At 41.9% G+C, this 20,901-nt stretch overlaps 2 protein-coding genes across 7 annotated transcripts; both read left to right on the top strand.

Annotated features, from left to right (window-relative positions):
• The first annotated feature begins 761 nt into the window (after positions 1 to 761).
• On the top strand, positions 762 to 3,782 carry LOC308337631 (spindlin-2B). Of its 3 annotated transcripts, XM_080795755.1 has the most exons (3): positions 762 to 1,192; positions 1,796 to 2,022; positions 2,136 to 2,743. In XM_080795755.1, exons 1-2 carry the CDS (start codon positions 804 to 806, stop codon positions 1,980 to 1,982), a joined length of 576 nt encoding a protein of 191 aa, XP_080651881.1. In that variant the 5' UTR covers positions 762 to 803; the 3' UTR covers positions 1,983 to 2,022; positions 2,136 to 2,743. The 3 variants fall into 3 exon arrangements, with proteins under 3 accessions (XP_080651881.1, XP_080651880.1, XP_080651879.1); XM_080795754.1 differs by having other exon boundaries at positions 768 to 1,338; positions 1,796 to 3,782; XM_080795753.1 differs by having other exon boundaries at positions 1,088 to 1,192; positions 1,796 to 3,782.
• A 9,088-nt stretch (positions 3,783 to 12,870) lies between these two features.
• LOC308337527 (spindlin-2B) lies at positions 12,871 to 15,814 on the top strand. 4 transcript variants are annotated; one of them, XM_080795616.1, is made up of 2 exons: positions 12,871 to 13,224; positions 13,828 to 15,814. In XM_080795616.1, exon 2 carries the CDS (start codon positions 13,830 to 13,832, stop codon positions 14,604 to 14,606), a length of 777 nt encoding a protein of 258 aa, XP_080651742.1. In that variant the 5' UTR covers positions 12,871 to 13,224; positions 13,828 to 13,829; the 3' UTR covers positions 14,607 to 15,814. The 4 variants fall into 4 exon arrangements, with proteins under 4 accessions (XP_080651742.1, XP_080651740.1, XP_080651743.1 ...); XM_080795614.1 differs by having other exon boundaries at positions 12,874 to 13,157; XM_080795617.1 differs by having other exon boundaries at positions 13,191 to 13,370.
• Positions 15,815 to 20,901: the final 5,087 nt, after the last annotated feature.

The following is a 20,901-nucleotide window of genomic DNA, read 5'->3' as shown; positions in this document are numbered from 1 at the left end:
AAGATTGCTTTCATCTTGCAAGTAAATGCTAACAGCCTACCAGATACAGTACCATAATATTGACATTTTAGAGAATTATAAGATATTATTGAAAAACTCTATCCACAACAGAAAGCATTACAAACAAGTGTCAAAATGGATACCATTCTATGCAAAACTACCTAAGGTTGTTACTAATTGTAATCACATTCAAGAATAACTCCCCCAGTTTAAAATAAGACACTATTTCTCCAAAGCAAGATCTCCAAATCTAAGATGCCTAACCCTGCTTCGGAAAAACACTTATTATATATATATATCTGTTTATGTAAGCAGAGACTTATGTCTGTGTGTAGTGTGATTGGGGAGATGGATATTGGGGATTATGTGTATGGAGATATGATTATCTGGAAATACATACAGGTAATGTGTGTATATATATATATATAGACGCACATACAGATATTTTTGTACAAATATAAAGGTTACTGTATCCATATGTATTTTCGGTATTCCGTGATCAATTTCTATGTATACAAAAAGTGTGCGGAATATGCCAAAAATGAAAAGACACTTTAGTTGGGGAGATGAGAGGTGGAGCTAGAGAGTATGAGATGGTGCAGGTACACAAGAACAGGAAAGGACAACCTATAAGTACCACGGATGAGGAGGAGCAGAACAGGAGTTCATTCAGGACTACCAAGGCTGGTTGTCTAGTGTTCAGCAGGAAGGGGAGGCCTCTTTACCAACAGGAAACTGAAAGTCTACTCCTTTACGGAAAAGGGGAGGAGACTGCGGCGGCGGCAGCGGCTGGTGGGAGCCCGATGTGGCAGAGGGGCCGCCGCCGCCGACAGGGAGGCGGAGGACCCGCGAAGCTCAGAGCTGGGGATACCGCCGCCATCCTCTTCGCCTACCCAGACGCCCTCCTGGACACGCTCCCCGCCTACGGATCCTCCTCTCCCAGCCGGGGCAGGCACCCGGCTCGTCGTCTTCTGATCCGCCTTCGGCACAGGCTCACGGCGGAGGCAGCTGCACGGAGGTGTCGGATTTGGGCACGGAGGCGGCACGGCGGAGGTGTCCGATTTGGGCACGGCGGAGGTGTCCAATTTGGGCACGGCGGAGGTGTCCAATTTGGGCACGGCGGAGGTGTCCAATTTGGGCACGTGAGGCCCGCGATCCGGGGCGGTGGACGCCAGGCAGGGCAAGGCCATTGGTGGGCTCCAGGATGGAGAAGGGGGATGGGGTGGACTCCTGCGGGAAATAAGGGGTGGGGGCGGGCGCCGGGTGAGGCTGGAGTCGGGGAGTGCGATGGCAAATAGGAAACGGGGCTGGCGTTAGGAGCCAGGCAAGAAATTGAAGGTGAGCCTGGGGAAGCGAGGGCGCTGAGTGCCAGGAAAGCGATCCTGGGTAGACAAGGGGCTTATGGGCAGCAGGCTGAGGCGTCCAGGGCAGGACGACGGTGAGTGCGTGCGGGTCAAGGCGGTGAAGGGATAGGCGTTTTGCGGGGGACTGAGAGTGGGCGCCAGTGGCGGGTGATGGAGGCAGTGGGTTCTGAACAAGGAGGTAGCCCGCCCCCTCCTGCAGAGTCCCTAACCCCAGCCAGCACCACTGCCGCTGCTGCCTTTCCCCGCAGCCTAAAGGAACCTGGGAGGCAGAGCACTTGGCAGGCACGCAGCCAGAATTTTCAGCACTGCTGCCAGGCTCATGGGGAAATTTTAGGTTCTGGCGCAGGGTACACAGACACATCGCTGTTGGGAGAACTTCACCTTATGTCATATTGAATGTTTCTGTCTTATCGTTTCTCCTCCCCCTGCAGGCATGAAGACCCCCAACGCACAGGACGCCGAAGGGCAACAAACCAGGGCAGCTGTGGGCCGGGCCACTGGGTCAGCAAACATGACGAAGAAAAAAGCCTCCCAAAAGAAGCAGAGGGGCAGACCTTCGTCCCAGCCCCGCAGGAACATCGTGGGCTGCAGAATTTCGCATGGATGGAAGGAAGGTGATGAGCCCATCACCCAGTGGAAAGGAACCGTTCTGGATCAGGTGCCTATAAATCCCTCTCTTTATCTGGTGAAATATGATGGAATTGACTGTGTCTATGGACTGGAACTTCACAGAGATGAAAGAGTTTTGTCTCTTAAAATTCTTTCCGACAGGGTGGCATCATCTCAAGTCAGTGATGCAAACCTTGCAAACACCATAATTGGTAAAGCTGTGGAACATATGTTTGAGGGTGAGCATGGTTCTAAGGATGAATGGAGGGGAATGGTCTTAGCCCAAGCACCAATCATGAAAGCCTGGTTTTATATTACCTATGAGAAAGATCCTGTCTTGTACATGTACCAGCTTCTAGATGATTATAAAGAAGGAGACCTCCGTATCATGCCAGAGTCCAGTGAGTCTCCTCCAGCAGAAAGGGAGCCAGGAGGAGTTGTAGATGGCCTGATAGGTAAACATGTGGAATATACCAAAGAAGATGGCTCCAAACGGATTGGCATGGTCATTCACCAAGTAGAAGCCAAACCCTCTGTGTATTTCATCAAGTTTGATGACGATTTCCATATCTATGTCTATGATTTGGTGAAAAAGTCCTAACTGTTAGGGTAAACTTTGCCACATTTGTGAAAGCAAATGTATACTTTGTAGACTTGCAAAATAATGTTGCTTTTCAGTGTATTGAAAGCTTAAGGGTCCCTGTTAATTCAACACCTCTGCCAGCATAACTGTTGTTTTGTTCTGAAAAAATACAAATTTATGTGGACATGACATGCTGTGTGTAAGGACTTTGTCATGTTGAAAAGATTGGGTGTGTTTGGTGGATGGGGCATGAAAGGAAGGGACAGCTGTAAATGCAGGCTGTGCATAAAGTTCAGCTAGTATCATAATCAGTCATCTAAAAATGGAATAGGACTTAGCTGGCCTGGTCTGGGGGCGGGGAGGAGAAGGAACTAGAGATGGGCTGTGGGGGGAGGGAGAAGGGGAGGTGACTGCTTAGGAAGAGGTGGGGGCAGGGCCAGAAATGGAGAGGCTCCCTGGAGGAGGGATGACCTAAGAGAGAGGCACCCAACTGGGAGGGGGGTGGAGAATAACAGGGAGAGTGAGATCTTGGGGCTTAGAGGAAAACAGACAGAATGCCTTGAGTAGAGAAGGACACAAAGGAGCTTAGAAGAGGTCCAGAGCAAGGGGACAGAAAAGAAGTTGGCAGGAATCTGGAGAGGGGCTAAAGGATACTCAAAGGGAGGGTCTATGCATGAGTAAGGAGCCAGAAGGGGAGGAACACTGAGGAAGAAAGAATTCCAAGGAGAAAGACTGACAGAGGAAGTGAGAACATAGAAAAGGAGGTGTGGGGAGTGGGGTCCATGAGAGATGGGGTGGCCCAGGAAAAAGCTGGACTTCTGGCAGTATCCACATTTTTCTCTCTGGCTCTGTGCAGAAAGGACGTGACAGCTGTCAAAGAACCAAATGGGTTGGAAGTTCCCTGGAATGGCATTTTGACAGGGATGACTCAAGAGTTAAGCAGGAGCCAACTTTAAACCCAAAAGGCTTTTCTTGCATCAGGGAACTCATGCCACACCTGCCGAGTAGAACCCCAAGCCTCAGCCTAAACACACTGACCTGACACCCCATGAGCAGGGGGCTGTGAGCAGCCTCCTCACCTTTCCCAGAGGACCCAGGTGCAGTAAATCTTGGACCTGAAGTTCTCGGTTCATTCCCCCTACACTGGATAAACAGTTCTTGTGGGGAATGGGTCAGTGGGGTGCTCAGGACTTAAGAGATATGCCACCTTGGGTTTGGAAAGCATTTTATCCAAAAAAAAAAAGGAACTTTGCTGAACACAGGTACAAGAGTCCCCTCACTGTTCTTTCTCCTACTGCACTGTGCCTTGCCTCCCTGCAGTGGAAGGGCATCAGAGGATTGAGCCTAATGTTTCTCTCCAGGACATGGGGAGTTCTTGACAGTCCATGCTTCTCTCAGCAGCTGCCTGAAACCACAGGTGGCTCCACCCACTGCTTCACTGAATGGAGGTCTGCTGCCTCCAGAAGCCCCATTCAGGCTATGCCCCAACAAAGCTGGCGGCTACCGACCCTTCACAGGTACATCCTGGCCAGTCTTGCCCACCCCAAGCACACAGAGAAGCTGTCATGGAAGTTTGTGCAGCTCTGGTTCCAGGTAAGGTGAATGGCATGGGGCAGTTGGGCTGTGAGTTGTGACTTTGTATAACTAACTCCTTCAACCCTCTAATGCCACCTAGAGGGGCTGTCGTTGGTGGGGAGAGAGTGCAGTGACCCCAATAAAGTCCCTCAGAGATATGGTGCTCCAACACCATAGAGGTCTGTGTCCTCTTTTTCTCCTTCTTGCCTTTCCCCGGTCCCTTCAAGACCCTCTTTCTGGCTTCCCCACCCCACACTTCACTAAAATATACCCCTGCCCTCAAAGAAAGAGTTCAGGTGACCCCACTGCCCAGGCTTCCCTAATTCCATACAAAGTGGGAGGGGATGGGTATAGCTGTTGGCAAGGAGCTTCCAGATGTTGAAAAAAGATGGTAATCCCAGGTCACTCTCTCCACCCAACATGGCCTGAAATGGATTGCCTGAAGAATTATACAAGGCAAGCCCATCTTGCAGGGATTAGTTTTCTTTGTTTCATACATCACGAAATTTAGTCTAGCAAAACACCTGCAGGCCATCCATGGGCCAATTTCAGCCAGCTGTCATGTTTTGTTTGATCCTTGTGTTTTTGTTGTTTTCTATGTTTAAATTAATTACTTAGGCATTTGGGAGATTTCACACTACAAAAATCCATATTTCTTGCCCACCTGAAAACAAAGCAGTAAACTGAGGATTAGGGCCCACATTCCAACAAGGATACAAGCAGCTGGGTCTGAGGAAGGGCTCAGCCCATTTCAGACCCTGAGTGTTCTCTCAAACTAGCCATGCCCCCAGCTGCCCTGATTCACTCTAATAAAATTCCCAGTTGTCCCCTAAAGGCATTTGCATTTGTAGCTTTGGGGCTAGACCCAGGGGGAACTGCCTGGCTCTACTTTTGGCTTTAGCTGACCCCATTTGCTTTTTAATTCATTTGCTTTGTCTTCATCCCACCAATACTTACTTTAGGTGGGCTCTCTGCCAGGCAGTCTTCAGGTACAGGTACTGGTGATATGGTAATGCACAAAATAAACAAATAAAGCAATCTTACCCTGGTGGAGCTTTCATTTTAGTGTGGGAGACAAGACAGTAGCCAAAATATAATAAGTGAAATGTAAAGTATTCTCAAGTGAAAAGTGTTAAGAAAGGAAAAATAAAGCAAGGAATGGGGAATTGGAATTCCAGGTGGGAGGCTGAAATTGGATAGGTAGAGTCCAAGGAGGGGCTCACTGAGAATGTGGATTTTGAGTAAAGACTAAGGCAGTGAGAGGACTGGCCCTGTGGTTGTCCAGGGAAGGCGCATTCCAGGTAGAGGGACAGCAGGGAAGGAGTAAGCCTGACATGCTCAAGGAACACTGATGATACCAGCATGGCGGGAGCCAAGTGAGCGAGGTAGAGAATATCAGGAAGTGAGTTCAGAGAGGTGATGGGGATCTGGCAGAAGCTGACAGCTTAGAGCCTTAGAAGTCCTGGAATGGAATTTGTTTTTTATGCTGAGGGTGATGGGGAGCCATTTGAGTATTTTTCAGCATAGGCACGACATGATTTCCCTCATATTTTAACAGGAGCACTCTTGCAACTCTGGAGAGTTGTCTGTATTTGGTACATGGTAATCCAGTATTCCAGGTAATATAATCCAGTATTATATTAATATAATATATGTTGATATAATAATACAGTTATATAAATATATTAATCCTGTCTGACAGTAGTTGGTATGATGAGAATGGGTTGAATTCTGGATATATTTTGAAGGATCACCTGTATAATTTGCTCTTAGAGAAAATAACTGGTGGAAAAGTAATTGCTGGGGGTAGTCAATGACAACACCAGATTCCAGATTTTCTGATACCCTTGAGCCAAATAACATCTCAAGAAAAATAACAAATGAAGTATTTGGGCTCTTACTGAGTCAGGTTGGTTGTATCATGCTGATGTAATGACTTTCTGGTGAAAGAGAAACTGACCACAAGAACTTATGCAAAGTTTTATTCTCAGCTTTACCTCCTTGGAATGTTTTCTAGTTCTATTGGAACCAAGTAAGAACTTAAAGAAGCTATCATGGTACTGGGAAGCAGGTACCCAAGCTGATTTTATCATGGATTTAAAACAGCTAGTTTCAAAGGATTTAACATAATTGGCTGTTCAAAAGCAGGAAGGTTTTAGACAGGTCTTGAACTTGTTACTGTGTCTTGATAAAGGACAGAGATCTATACTTATATATAGAATTATTCCAAGTGTATTGCCTAGGTCACATCTCATTCCCCATTTCCCAAGCCCAAGTGATATTGTCCTTTCTAAGTTTAAAATGGAGGCGGTATGGTAGTAGTGATTATATTAGTGACCGGATCACACAGTCAACCTAGTTTTTGTATGCATTACTATTAAAGAGATATGATCAGAATCTCCCAACACTTTCCCAGGTCATTACTAGAAACAATTGCGAAGTACCACTTTGGAATGCCAAAAGTCTTCTTTCCTATCTTAGAGATGACAATACATTTCCTAAGAACCCATTTCCTTTATTTATAGTAGAGAAGTAATGCACATCCTAGCACACCCATAAGGGTTATTCCTTCCCTCCCAGATTACAATTGTGCCACAGCTCAACATAATGTTTTGGTTGAGGTTTCAGAATACTGATAAATAAAATCCTTTTTCTTTTTGTAAGTTTGTAACTATTTGAGAGACAAGCGTAATAATTATACAAATAGAGGTCAAATTACCTCCTTTATAATTGATAAAAGCTGAATTGGAGGACATGCTTAACTATGAGACCACAAGGCCTTCCTCATACTTCACCTAGTCATAGGGAGAACTGAATAACTGCAGGCTTCCATGATAGACAGGTATCCCTGGCCTGCAAAACTTATTCTGTGTTTGAATATAAATTGGATTGCATCTTCTGCCTGAAAGAGATAAATCCCAGAGACAACTCAAATGGTTTCTCACATGTCCAACTCCTAGCAAACTTACCAATTAAAGAGTCATTGGGACATATGAGGCCAGGGGAATGAGGGTCCTATTTGACAACTATTACACATAGACCTGGTAGGAGAATCAAAATGAAATGTCTTTTAAAAAATAATTGCTCACTAAAGTACATCATTGACATGTTATATTAATTTCAAGTATAAAACATTTTTGTAAATATTCTGAAATAATCACCACACATGGTTACAAATTTTTTTCCTTGTAATGAGAACTTTTAAGATCTACTCTCTTAGCTATTAAGTATGCAATGCAGTACGTTAGCTATAGTCATCACAGCGTGCATTACATCCCCATGACTTATTTATTTTATGATTGGAAGTTTGAAGATTTTGAACCCTTTCACCCATTTTGCCCACAATCTTAACTTTGTGTAGTTAATATACTGAACATAATCTTCAGTGGGTTATAGTATAGGAGATTAATATTTTAATATTTTAAAGTATTTTCATTTAAAATATAAATATGTTTGTATTAATATAATTATAGTACATATTAATATATAATTATAGTATATAATTATAATATATAATATAATATATAATTAATATAATATATAATTAATATAGTACATATTAATATATAATTATATAATTAATTATATATGACTATATAATACATAATCATATATAAGTATATTATATACTTATATGTAATATCTATAATATATTATTAATATATTTAATATATATATTATAATATATATATAATATATATTAATATAATATATATTATATATATACATAATCTATAATATATTTACTAGTTATATATCATATATTACATGCTATATATAATATTGTGTTTTTATATATTAATATGGCAATACATTATATATTGTATTATATATTACATATATTACATGTAGTATAATTAATTGTATATCAATATATGTTAATATAATACATTTATATATAAATATATTAACTTATTATATATATAAGATATATAAATTTATTATATAAAGTAATATATGATATATGTATATTTCTAAATATAAATATATGTATATAATATAAAATATTAAATAAAATATTAAAACTATTTTTAAAGTACGTTAATGTCCTTTTTAAAATCAATTTGAGAGGCTTCTGAGATAAACTGTCAACTGCCTAGCTCAGTCTTTAGAAAAGCACCAGCAGATATTCAAGGAGAACCCTCTTAAAGTATGAGTTTGATTTATCTGATTTCCCTATAATCCTCATATCTGCATCATGAAGAGAGAAAACTACACCACTGGTTGTCCACAGGAGTGCCTAATTAACCCATTGGCTTAAAAGAGACTAAAATGTGGATGGAGAAATACTCTTTCATTAAAATCACTTTAAATGTTAGCTAAAATATATGACAGATCACCTATTCAATGTATAGCTGAGCTTTAAAGAGTGTTAGGAAAATCCCCAGGGGCAATGAAAAGAACTGAAAACAAAAACAGTAAACACATGACCTGATGCTTTGGCAGGTTGGAGGGAGAAGGATGTTGACTCAGTAATTAAAAATTGTAGAAGAGAAGGTTAGTCCTTACGCCTGATTAAATTGGGTGTGGGGAACTAAGGTCTCCTTGCTTTTCCTTCAATTCTTCACATAACAGCTAGTGATCTTTTAAAAATATAAATGAGATTATATTTAAAACTTAAAACCCTCCAAAGGCTTCTTATTACAATTGCTATCCAATTGAATCTTCTTGCTTTACTCTACAATGCCTAGATCAGCATTCTCAACTAGGATGGTATTGCCCCCAAAGAGGAAGAAAGTTGATCCCTGGTGTGGGAGATGAAAAGAATCTTACCTCCAAAGCTCAAATGTATTTGGCAAAATGTTATTTTTAAAATCATTCTCACTGGGTTTTCTTGGATATCCTATGAGCAACACTGACATTGAGTTTATGGAAGATATACAAAATGTATGCAAGGTCAGTATTACGATACCTTGGCAAATAGGTGGCTGTGATTGGAGGACTTCCGATCCATTGCTTATTCCTGATGCCATATCATGAGAAGTGGCCTATGTGTGCCTATTGGCTGTCTTTGACTATCTTTCTGTTTTATCATCCATGCCCTTGAGTGTAACATGGGCTTTGAGAATTAAAACAGCATATATTCAATTCTACAAAAGAAATTGTGCCAAATAATGCAAAGAAAAAATGTCAGTGATATATGAATAAATAGCAGCTAGTTATATCAAGCCAGTTAGAAGATGAGTTCACTAAAAACAATTTTTAAAAAATTATTTTTTCAGGGTGCCTGGCTGGCTCAGTAGGTTGGGTGACTGCCTTCGGCTCAGGTCATGATCCCAGAGTCCTGGGATCGAGCCCCAGATCGAGCAGGCAGGGAGCCTGCTTCTCTCTCTCCCTCTGCCTGCTACTCTGCCTGCTTGTGTGCGTTTGCGTGCTCTCTCTCTCTCTCTCTCTCTCTCTGTCAAATAAATAAATAAATAATTCTTTTTAAAAAATTTATTTTTTCAATCGTTTTGCTTCCGTTGGAAAAAATAGTTTTCAAATTATTTAAAAAATGTGATTATAATGATATGCATATACATTTATAATTTGTGCATGTAAATTTTATACATTATCATTTATGTAGGTAAATAAATTCCATTAAAATCCTTCAATACAGTTAAGTTAGAATTTAGTAGCTTCCTAATTTTTAATTTAACTTCTATCTTCAAACTTTACTTAGCCTTACATCAAGCTTGATATTTTTATATATGTATTTTTATGTATAAAGCACAGATACACATACATTTATTAAACAAACCCTTTGCCGTTTAAGATACCTTGAATTGCAAGTAATAGTAAATATAGACTCAAAATGCTTTAACTATGAAAAAAAAATTTCCTATCTCGTAACTTGAAGTCAGAAGTAGGACGCCAGAAATGGGTCTGATCAGCAGCTAAATAAATGATCAAATGGCTCAGAGCATTCCCATTCCCCCCTTTGTCATCTTTATTATGCTAGTTTTGCCCTTAGGCTGGTTACAGAAATTCCAAGGGTTGTATCTGGCATAGCATCCTAAAAAAATGAAAGGAAACATCACTTCCTATTTCTCTTTCTTAAGAGCTCCACGGCAGACATGTTATTATGTTTAATTGACCAGGATTAGATCATATGCCAAATACTAAACCAACCACTTGCGGGGGGAATATTACCATGATTAGCTTAGAGTAACGTTTTGGAGTGGGATCACTAGGACAACAATCTCCGTTTTTGCTTATCTTGGCTCTGATCTCTTCTCTGTGCTTCTTACATCCTTAGTCTCCAGATGATGGTAAGTTTAATAGAGCAACTTGATCTTCATATCTTCTCAGGTTCACTTATGTCCAATGGAAAAGATCATCTACTTTATACCGAGGAGTTTGTGTAAAATACCATTGTGCCTCATTGTCTCTGACTTGCTTGTGTGCCTGCTCCTAAAACAATCACTCTAACAGTGTTTCAGTGCTCTGAAAGGTCAGACTTAAGTTGTTCCAAAGAGGAAAACGGGGGCATTATTGCAGAAGAACTGTGATCAGATGCTAGGCTGCAATATCAAAAGACGTTACAATCCAACACATTTTGCTGCTTAGCTTTTATATGAACCCTTCTTGCCATATATACTCATTCAAAAATGTCTCCACAAAAGTGTTCTTTTATCAAGTACTGGTGGAATGAGAATTGTTATCATCTGTTTCGAAAATATCTTTGCAAGAGTAACTGTTATTTTAACTTTTAAAGAGATAGAGTAGTTTGACTGTTTTTGGTGTTTAAATAAATTGGAAAGAAAAATGTGTGCCCTTTTGTTGTCTTCATTTTTCAACATATTTGTAAGATTTATTCATGTTGTTGAATGTGGTTGTAGTCCCATATATGAATATGCCAACACACATCCAGTCTACTGTTGGTGGAAATTTGGGTGATTTCCAGTTTAGAGCTATTACAATAGTTAAACACATATATTTTATAATAAATTATTAGGTTTTGGGTTTTAGTGATAGGAACCAGTAAGTCAAGTTTTTTCATCGAAAAAAACAAAAACTGGATGAAATAGCAAAAACTAAATCTGCCAAGGCAACTGAAAACTAAGAATATAGGAAATAGTTACCCAGCTAAGATAGGGGAGAACAGGTTCAAGAAAGAAATGAGTGAATTTGGTGAATGTTTTTCCCTTGAAGAAGTTAACCTACTCTAGAAGGAACTGCTAAAAGGCTCAGAAGCTCAGAAGAGATTATGACTTCTTATTAAAACTAAGGATAAGGAATTTGGAGTCTTGAGCCCTGGTAAGCCCCCTTCACTTTTGGTTGGCATGTCAAGTGTGATATCCCAGGAATAAGGGTTAATAAGAACTAAATAAACCCTTATGTAAAGGGAAGTGTATCTGCAAATTCTTTTCCATAAAAAAAGGATGAGTTTTCATTTGCATCAGCACTAAATGGGAAACCTTTTCCTCATGTTCAGTGACATTAATATTTTAATGTTCTTTCATATTTTGATTGTTGAGACAAGAATTTTATTGGTCATATTCTCTCTTTTAAGAAATATTTTGTTTAAGCTTATTCTGTTAACATTCAACCCATCACCTGATTCAGTAACCGTTCACATGATTCAATACCTATTACATATTCATATTGTTTACTGCTCTTTGGTTCATTCATTTGCTTTTTCTTCTGTTTTATTCCCTTCATTTTACATTTTAACAAATTCTGATATGGGAATAAATTTAGTGTAAAATTTCCGCAAATACTCAAAGAAGTATATCAGCATCTCTTAAAGAATACGTGATTATTCTCCACTGAATTGTAAAACCATCATTTCCCTAATTTTTTTGTAAAGTTGCTTTTCCAAAGCTTTCCTTTCTGATAAATGGATCATATTACCATTATGGTGGAAACATTATACTAAATCTACAGTAATGGGAGAAAAGTTAACTTGTGGTCACTGTAAAATTGACATTTATAGAATGATGACCAGACATATAATAGGTGCTCAATAAATATTTCTCAAATAAATAAGAGAAATAATGGTTTCAAAAATATCTAATGCCTTGAGAGAATGCTTACTCTATATGGAAAAGAACAGGACATGAAACTGCATATGGAAAATTATCCCAGTTTTCTAAGAGCCTAGAAAAATGACAAAAAGGAATAGTGAATGAGATCTGGGATAAATTGCATTTGATTATTTTCTTCACATCAGTTTTCTGAAATTTACATTTACAGTGTTATCGTGCAAATATTCATTTGCAATACAGTAAAAGAAAAAAAGAAAAGAAATAGGGAGAAAATTCCCTAAGAAGTAAAATGCAGGAATAAATAGTTATTTAAAAAATTACACAGAGATTGGGTCAAGATGGCAAACTGAGCACTAACACATTTTCTCTCTTCCAACCACAAATCCTTGTAAATTATAAAAACAAATTAAAAAAACCCCACAGATTTATGTATAAAAAATAAGTACACAAGGGTCCTGGGAAGAAGAAAAGACTAATTCCTGGAAGAGGAAAACAGATGGGGCAAGGGGCGCTGAGAGGGTGGAGTTGGAGGTGAGCAGAGGGAACCAATGGGTCCAGAAATGGGTAGGAGAGAGGGTCCAGAAATGGGGGAGGAACGGGTAGTTGAGAGCTCCCCGACTTCTTTCCCAAAGGGCCAGGACCTTGAAACCAAGAGCAACTCTCCAGCCCAAGGTGGTGGGCTTAAGAATGGGGGGAGGGGGGGGCGTAAACCGTGTTTGGCAGGAAGGGGAGGCCTCACTCCAGGCAGGAAGCTGCGCTACGGAAAGAGGGAGGAGACTGCGGCGGCAGCGGCTGGTGGGAGCCCGATGTGGCAGAGGGGCCGCCACCGCCGACAGGGAGGCGGAGGACCCGCGAAGCTCAGAGCTGGGGATACCGCCGCCATCCTCTTCGCCTACCCAGACGCCCTCCTGGACACGCTCCCCGCCTACGGATCCTCCTCTCCCAGCCGGGGCAGGCACCCGGCTCGTCGCCTTCTGATCCGCCTTCGGCACAGGCTCACGGCGGAGGCAGCTGCACGGAGGTGTCGGATTTGGGCACGGAGGCGGCACGGCGGAGGTGTCCGATTTGGGCACGTGAGGCCCGCGATCCGGGGCGGTGGACGCCAGGCAGGGCAAGGCCATTGGTGGGCTCCAGGATGGAGAAGGGGGATGGGGTGGACTCCTGCGGGAAATAAGGGGTGGGGGCGGGCGCCGGGTGAGGCTGGAGTCGGGGAGTGCGATGGCAAATAGGAAACGGGGCTGGCGTTAGGAGCCAGGCAAGAAATTGAAGGTGAGCCTGGGGAAGCGAGGGCGCTGAGTGCCAGGAAAGCGATCCTGGGTAGACAAGGGGCTTATGGGCAGCAGGCTGAGGCGTCCAGGGCAGGACGACGGTGAGTGCGTGCGGGTCAAGGCGGTGAAGGGATAGGCGTTTTGCGGGGGACTGAGAGTGGGCGCCAGTGGCGGGTGATGGAGGCAGTGGGTTCTGAACAAGGAGGTAGCCCGCCCCCTCCTGCAGAGTCCCTAACCCCAGCCAGCACCACTGCCGCTGCTGCCTTTCCCCGCAGCCTAAAGGAACCTGGGAGGCAGAGCACTTGGCAGGCACGCAGCCAGAATTTTCAGCACTGCTGCCAGGCTCATGGGGAAATTTTAGGTTCTGGCGCAGGGTACACAGACACATCGCTGTTGGGAGAACTTCACCTTATGTCATATTGAATGTTTCTGTCTTATCGTTTCTCCTCCCCCTGCAGGCATGAAGACCCCCAACGCACAGGACGCCGAAGGGCAACAAACCAGGGCAGCTGTGGGCCGGGCCACTGGGTCAGCAAACATGACGAAGAAAAAAGCCTCCCAAAAGAAGCAGAGGGGCAGACCTTCGTCCCAGCCCCGCAGGAACATCGTGGGCTGCAGAATTTCGCATGGATGGAAGGAAGGTGATGAGCCCATCACCCAGTGGAAAGGAACCGTTCTGGATCAGGTGCCTATAAATCCCTCTCTTTATCTGGTGAAATATGATGGAATTGACTGTGTCTATGGACTGGAACTTCACAGAGATGAAAGAGTTTTGTCTCTTAAAATTCTTTCCGACAGGGTGGCATCATCTCAAGTCAGTGATGCAAACCTTGCAAACACCATAATTGGTAAAGCTGTGGAACATATGTTTGAGGGTGAGCATGGTTCTAAGGATGAATGGAGGGGAATGGTCTTAGCCCAAGCACCAATCATGAAAGCCTGGTTTTATATTACCTATGAGAAAGATCCTGTCTTGTACATGTACCAGCTTCTAGATGATTATAAAGAAGGAGACCTCCGTATCATGCCAGAGTCCAGTGAGTCTCCTCCAGCAGAAAGGGAGCCAGGAGGAGTTGTAGATGGCCTGATAGGTAAACATGTGGAATATACCAAAGAAGATGGCTCCAAACGGATTGGCATGGTCATTCACCAAGTAGAAGCCAAACCCTCTGTGTATTTCATCAAGTTTGATGACGATTTCCATATCTATGTCTATGATTTGGTGAAAAAGTCCTAACTGTTAGGGTAAACTTTGCCACATTTGTGAAAGCAAATGTATACTTTGTAGACTTGCAAAATAATGTTGCTTTTCAGTGTATTGAAAGCTTAAGGGTCCCTGTTAATTCAACACCTCTGCCAGCATAACTGTTGTTTTGTTCTGAAAAAATACAAATTTATGTGGACATGACATGCTGTGTGTAAGGACTTTGTCATGTTGAAAAGATTGGGTGTGTTTGGTGGATGGGGCATGAAAGGAAGGGACAGCTGTAAATGCAGGCTGTGCATAAAGTTCAGCTAGTATCATAATCAGTCATCTAAAAATGGAATAGGACTTAGCTGGCCTGGTCTGGGGGCGGGGAGGAGAAGGAACTAGAGATGGGCTGTGGGGGGAGGGAGAAGGGGAGGTGACTGCTTAGGAAGAGGTGGGGGCAGGGCCAGAAATGGAGAGGCTCCCTGGAGGAGGGATGACCTAAGAGAGAGGCACCCAACTGGGAGGGGGGTGGAGAATAACAGGGAGAGTGAGATCTTGGGGCTTAGAGGAAAACAGACAGAATGCCTTGAGTAGAGAAGGACACAAAGGAGCTTAGAAGAGGTCCAGAGCAAGGGGACAGAAAAGAAGTTGGCAGGAATCTGGAGAGGGGCTAAAGGATACTCAAAGGGAGGGTCTATGCATGAGTAAGGAGCCAGAAGGGGAGGAACACTGAGGAAGAAAGAATTCCAAGGAGAAAGACTGACAGAGGAAGTGAGAACATAGAAAAGGAGGTGTGGGGAGTGGGGTCCATGAGAGATGGGGTGGCCCAGGAAAAAGCTGGACTTCTGGCAGTATCCACATTTTTCTCTCTGGCTCTGTGCAGAAAGGACGTGACAGCTGTCAAAGAACCAAATGGGTTGGAAGTTCCCTGGAATGGCATTTTGACAGGGATGACTCAAGAGTTAAGCAGGAGCCAACTTTAAACCCAAAAGGCTTTTCTTGCATCAGGGAACTCATGCCACACCTGCCGAGTAGAACCCCAAGCCTCAGCCTAAACACACTGACCTGACACCCCATGAGCAGGGGGCTGTGAGCAGCCTCCTCACCTTTCCCAGAGGACCCAGGTGCAGTAAATCTTGGACCTGAAGTTCTCGGTTCATTCCCCCTACACTGGATAAACAGTTCTTGTGGGGAATGGGTCAGTGGGGTGCTCAGGACTTAAGAGATATGCCACCTTGGGTTTGGAAAGCATTTTATCCAAAAAAAAAAAGGAACTTTGCTGAACACAGGTACAAGAGTCCCCTCACTGTTCTTTCTCCTACTGCACTGTGCCTTGCCTCCCTGCAGTGGAAGGGCATCAGAGGATTGAGCCTAATGTTTCTCTCCAGGACATGGGGAGTTCTTGACAGTCCATGCTTCTCTCAGCAGCTGCCTGAAACCACAGGTGGCTCCACCCACTGCTTCACTGAATGGAGGTCTGCTGCCTCCAGAAGCCCCATTCAGGCTATGCCCCAACAAAGCTGGCGGCTACCGACCCTTCACAGGTACATCCTGGCCAGTCTTGCCCACCCCAAGCACACAGAGAAGCTGTCATGGAAGTTTGTGCAGCTCTGGTTCCAGGTAAGGTGAATGGCATGGGGCAGTTGGGCTGTGAGTTGTGACTTTGTATAACTAACTCCTTCAACCCTCTAATGCCACCTAGAGGGGCTGTCGTTGGTGGGGAGAGAGTGCAGTGACCCCAATAAAGTCCCTCAGAGATATGGTGCTCCAACACCATAGAGGTCTGTGTCCTCTTTTTCTCCTTCTTGCCTTTCCCCGGTCCCTTCAAGACCCTCTTTCTGGCTTCCCCACCCCACACTTCACTAAAATATACCCCTGCCCTCAAAGAAAGAGTTCAGGTGACCCCACTGCCCAGGCTTCCCTAATTCCATACAAAGTGGGAGGGGATGGGTATAGCTGTTGGCAAGGAGCTTCCAGATGTTGAAAAAAGATGGTAATCCCAGGTCACTCTCTCCACCCAACATGGCCTGAAATGGATTGCCTGAAGAATTATACAAGGCAAGCCCATCTTGCAGGGATTAGTTTTCTTTGTTTCATACATCACGAAATTTAGTCTAGCAAAACACCTGCAGGCCATCCATGGGCCAATTTCAGCCAGCTGTCATGTTTTGTTTGATCCTTGTGTTTTTGTTGTTTTCTATGTTTAAATTAATTACTTAGGCATTTGGGAGATTTCACACTACAAAAATCCATATTTCTTGCCCACCTGAAAACAAAGCAGTAAACTGAGGATTAGGGCCCACATTCCAACAAGGATACAAGCAGCTGGGTCTGAGGAAGGGCTCAGCCCATTTCAGACCCTGAGTGTTCTCTCAAACTAGCCATGCCCCCAGCTGCCCTGATTCACTCTAATAAAATTCCCAGTTGTCCCCTAAAGGCATTTGCATTTGTAGCTTTGGGGCTAGACCCAGGGGGAACTGCCTGGCTCTACTTTTGGCTTTAGCTGACCCCATTTGCTTTTTAATTCATTTGCTTTGTCTTCATCCCACCAATACTTACTTTAGGTGGGCTCTCTGCCAGGCAGTCTTCAGGTACAGGTACTGGTGATATGGTAATGCACAAAATAAACAAATAAAGCAATCTTACCCTGGTGGAGCTTTCATTTTAGTGTGGGAGACAAGACAGTAGCCAAAATATAATAAGTGAAATGTAAAGTATTCTCAAGTGAAAAGTGTTAAGAAAGGAAAAATAAAGCAAGGAATGGGGAATTGGAATTCCAGGTGGGAGGCTGAAATTGGATAGGTAGAGTCCAAGGAGGGGCTCACTGAGAATGTGGATTTTGAGTAAAGACCAAGGCAGTGAGAGGACTGGCCCTGTGGTTGTCCAGGGAAGGCGCATTCCAGGTAGAGGGACAGCAGGGAAGGAGTAAGCCTGACATGCTCAAGGAACACTGATGATACCAGCATGGCGGGAGCCAAGTGAGCGAGGTAGAGAATATCAGGAAGTGAGTTCAGAGAGGTGATGGGGATCTGGCAGAAGCTGACAGCTTAGAGCCTTAGAAGTCCTGGAATGGAATTTGTTTTTTATGCTGAGGGTGATGGGGAGCCATTTGAGTATTTTTCAGCATAGGCACGACATGATTTCCCTCATATTTTAACAGGAGCACTCTTGCAACTCTGGAGAGTTGTCTGTTTGGACTTCAGAGAAGAACAAAGGTAGGTCATGTACATCAGGGAAACAGAGTAGAGACATGAAAATAGATTTTCACATACAAAATTTGAAACATAAGAAAGATGACATATGAGGGTTAATGATGAAAAGATTTTATTTGACAAATATTTCAGGATTAATGTGTTTTCTGTTTTCCAATAAGTAGATTTTAATCTCTTTATTACATATTCTACTCAAATTTGAAATGGGAAATAGTTAAGACTTAAATTTGGAAAATATCATTTGTAAGAAAATATATGGGAATATATATGGGAAATGGGAAAAAAGTTTCCTTAAGGCAGAAAATCCACAAATACTGAAATATTTGTTAAATTTTATTTTATATAGTTGAATTTTTCTAACTTCTGGAATCATTCTTTACAAAGTGGGGTAAAATAAGATTAGGGTAAACTTTGATATTTAAAGTGAAAAAATATATATTAAGTTAGAATAAAAACAACATCCTGTAGAGATCTTGGTAAATTTATTAACAGACATTTCACAAAATAGGAGATTCTATGGTCAATAAACAATCATTGTTTTAAAGTGCTTCCCATTATATTTTTCTTTTCAATAACATATGTCCTCTCTAAAAATTCTGTATAATTTACTTAGTAAGTTTTTTTTTTTAATCCCTTCTCAGAATATAAACTCTGTACTGTGTGGTTTTCCTTCCTTTTTTCACTCCTGTATCTCAAATATTTAAAATAGTATCTAGCATGTAGTAGGTGCTTAATAATTATTTCTTGGTTTCATGTGTCTCACTAGTAATTAGAGTGATGGAAATTTAAGTGATATACAATTTCATATGTATTAGATCAGCAATTTGTATGAATTTTGACAATATGCGTTGTCAACCAGATAAAGAAGTGGGAGATCCTATATCCTGTTGGTGGGAGTTCAGTTGGAGATAAATTTGCCATTATTCAGTGTTTTTGAAGATGGCATGTTTAGAGCAATTTTTGTCTTTTACTTTGTTTGAAGACAATTCTGTATGGATCTCTCATGTTTCTGTAAGTTTTGCAATCAAGGTACTCAATGTTTTTTGTTTGTCACATTCCTTTGAAGGAGGTGTGAATAACAAACATATTTGTAAGATGAGATAGTATTTCTCTGTGTAGCAATGGGCAAGGATGCTTACCTGAAATCTAATAAATATTAATGTCTCCTTCCAGAGGAAAAAATCTTAAAAGGCATGTTTACTACTCATTATAAAATATTAGGTTAATTAAACTGGTTTATTTTCCTGTAATGCAGTCTACTGTGTACAGATATGTCAAGTGTCCATTTCACATCACCCTGTGGTATATGGGTCTCAGGAATTTAGAGTTAAATTGCTCATTTTCCAGTTGTCATTCTTGATGTGAAAAATAAAAGGTTAATGAGGACAGTTTGAGGAATTGGTTCCAGGATGAGTACCAGGAAGTAGAATCAAAGACAGAGGCTGGAACTACGCATCGTTTCTTGGTAATTGAACTCCTGGTGAGGCAACTTGCTTCTCAATCTGTTCATTAGCCTGAGGCCCACTCTATTGTATCAAATAGCACTGAGATTGATCCTGGGTAAGCAGAAGTTTTTGTTTTTTTAGGTAAAAGAGTCTACACACAATGACACTGAGAGTTAAAGGAAGGACATCACAAGAATCATAAGCAGAAACTGGAGAATCCTTAGAACTTTTGCTAAGTGTCTATGGAGACGAGAGAGCTGGACAAATGATACTTAAAACTGAAGGATATAAATAGGTGGACTATCTTATGACTCAGCCCATCCTTCACTTGACCATACAAACCTTAGATTAGTTTGGACATAACAGCAAATATCCCAGTTACTTTTTGTTTTGTTGGTTGGCTTTTGAAGTGATTACTGTGCGCAAAAGGGTGTTTTGACCCACTTGGGGAGAGTTTCTAAGATTCTTGTGTATACCATAAATGAGTCTTTGCATAGTACTCAGACTCTTACTACCCAAGATTTTACTAATGACATCAACCAATAATAATGAGAAGCGGAACTAAAGAAATGTATATAAATTCATGTTGATCAATCCCACTTCCCCTAGAAAATTCCCCAGCTTTTATGTTGCAAATATGTGAGAAAATATAGAGACAATATTTTCCTAATGAGGCAGCAGAGACCCTAGGTTATGGTGACTTTCTCAGATAGGTTTACTGCTATGTGAGCCAAGTCAGCCTAAGGGCACAATACCACAATTTTGCTGAAAGTTAATGTGACTGTGGTTGCTGAGTCAAGATGTTGTCTAAGGCTAAAATAGATGATGTTGCCAATTAAGGTGTTGCCACCTAACATAGAACATTGAGTCATTTGAAAACATGGGGAGTTTGATTTCCCTGAGACACAGGCAGCCACCATGCCACACAAAATTATAAGTAAATACAAAGTCTTTTTAATGGTTACAGAGCCACACTCTCCCTCCATGCCATCTGATCTTTCCTTCTACTTTAATTCAGCCACAGCTTCTATATGGGAAAAATAGAGATGAGACTGAGATCTCTCTGTCCCCAGTGGAAATCAAATGCCATATGGATTCGGATGACTGAATAACCTGGGGAATTTTGATGAGAGAAGAGAATGAAACTTTTATAGCTCTGTTAAATATGGATACCTAAGTCACTTATTCTACAGGACCCATTGAATGAAACAGCATCCAGAATCAAGTTATGGGTTTTGGCCATATTTAGAGTAAAGAGAACTCATATATGACATTGTGAATGAAACGTTTGGGGTCATTTCTGTGCAACCTTGGTGTAACTTTTACATATGAATGTATAATAAAAACATGTTTATTTCCCTGTCCCATAAGTGCTAGATGAAATTCAATCACATGTAGAGAAGTGTTAGTGGGTAACCTAAATAGCTTCCCCACCAACCTTTCTGTCTCATCCTGGGTAGTTTAACACAAGGTGTATTGAAACCCAGGAGGAAATAAGAAAATCACAACCCTGATTAGATACTTAGAGGAAACAGAGATGCAAGATCAGTATAGAACAGCCACGTATGTCCAATATAAAGTTCTTTTTTTTTTTAAAGATTTTATTTATTCATTTGACAGAGAGAGAGAGAGAGATCACAAGTAGGCAGAGAGACAGGCAGAGAGAGGGGGGGAAGCAGGCTC

Source organism: Martes martes (genome assembly GCF_963455335.1).
Source record: "Martes martes genome assembly, chromosome: X".
NCBI classification, from domain to species: domain Eukaryota; kingdom Metazoa; phylum Chordata; class Mammalia; order Carnivora; family Mustelidae; genus Martes; species Martes martes.
This window is presented reverse-complemented; position numbering and strand designations above follow the sequence as displayed.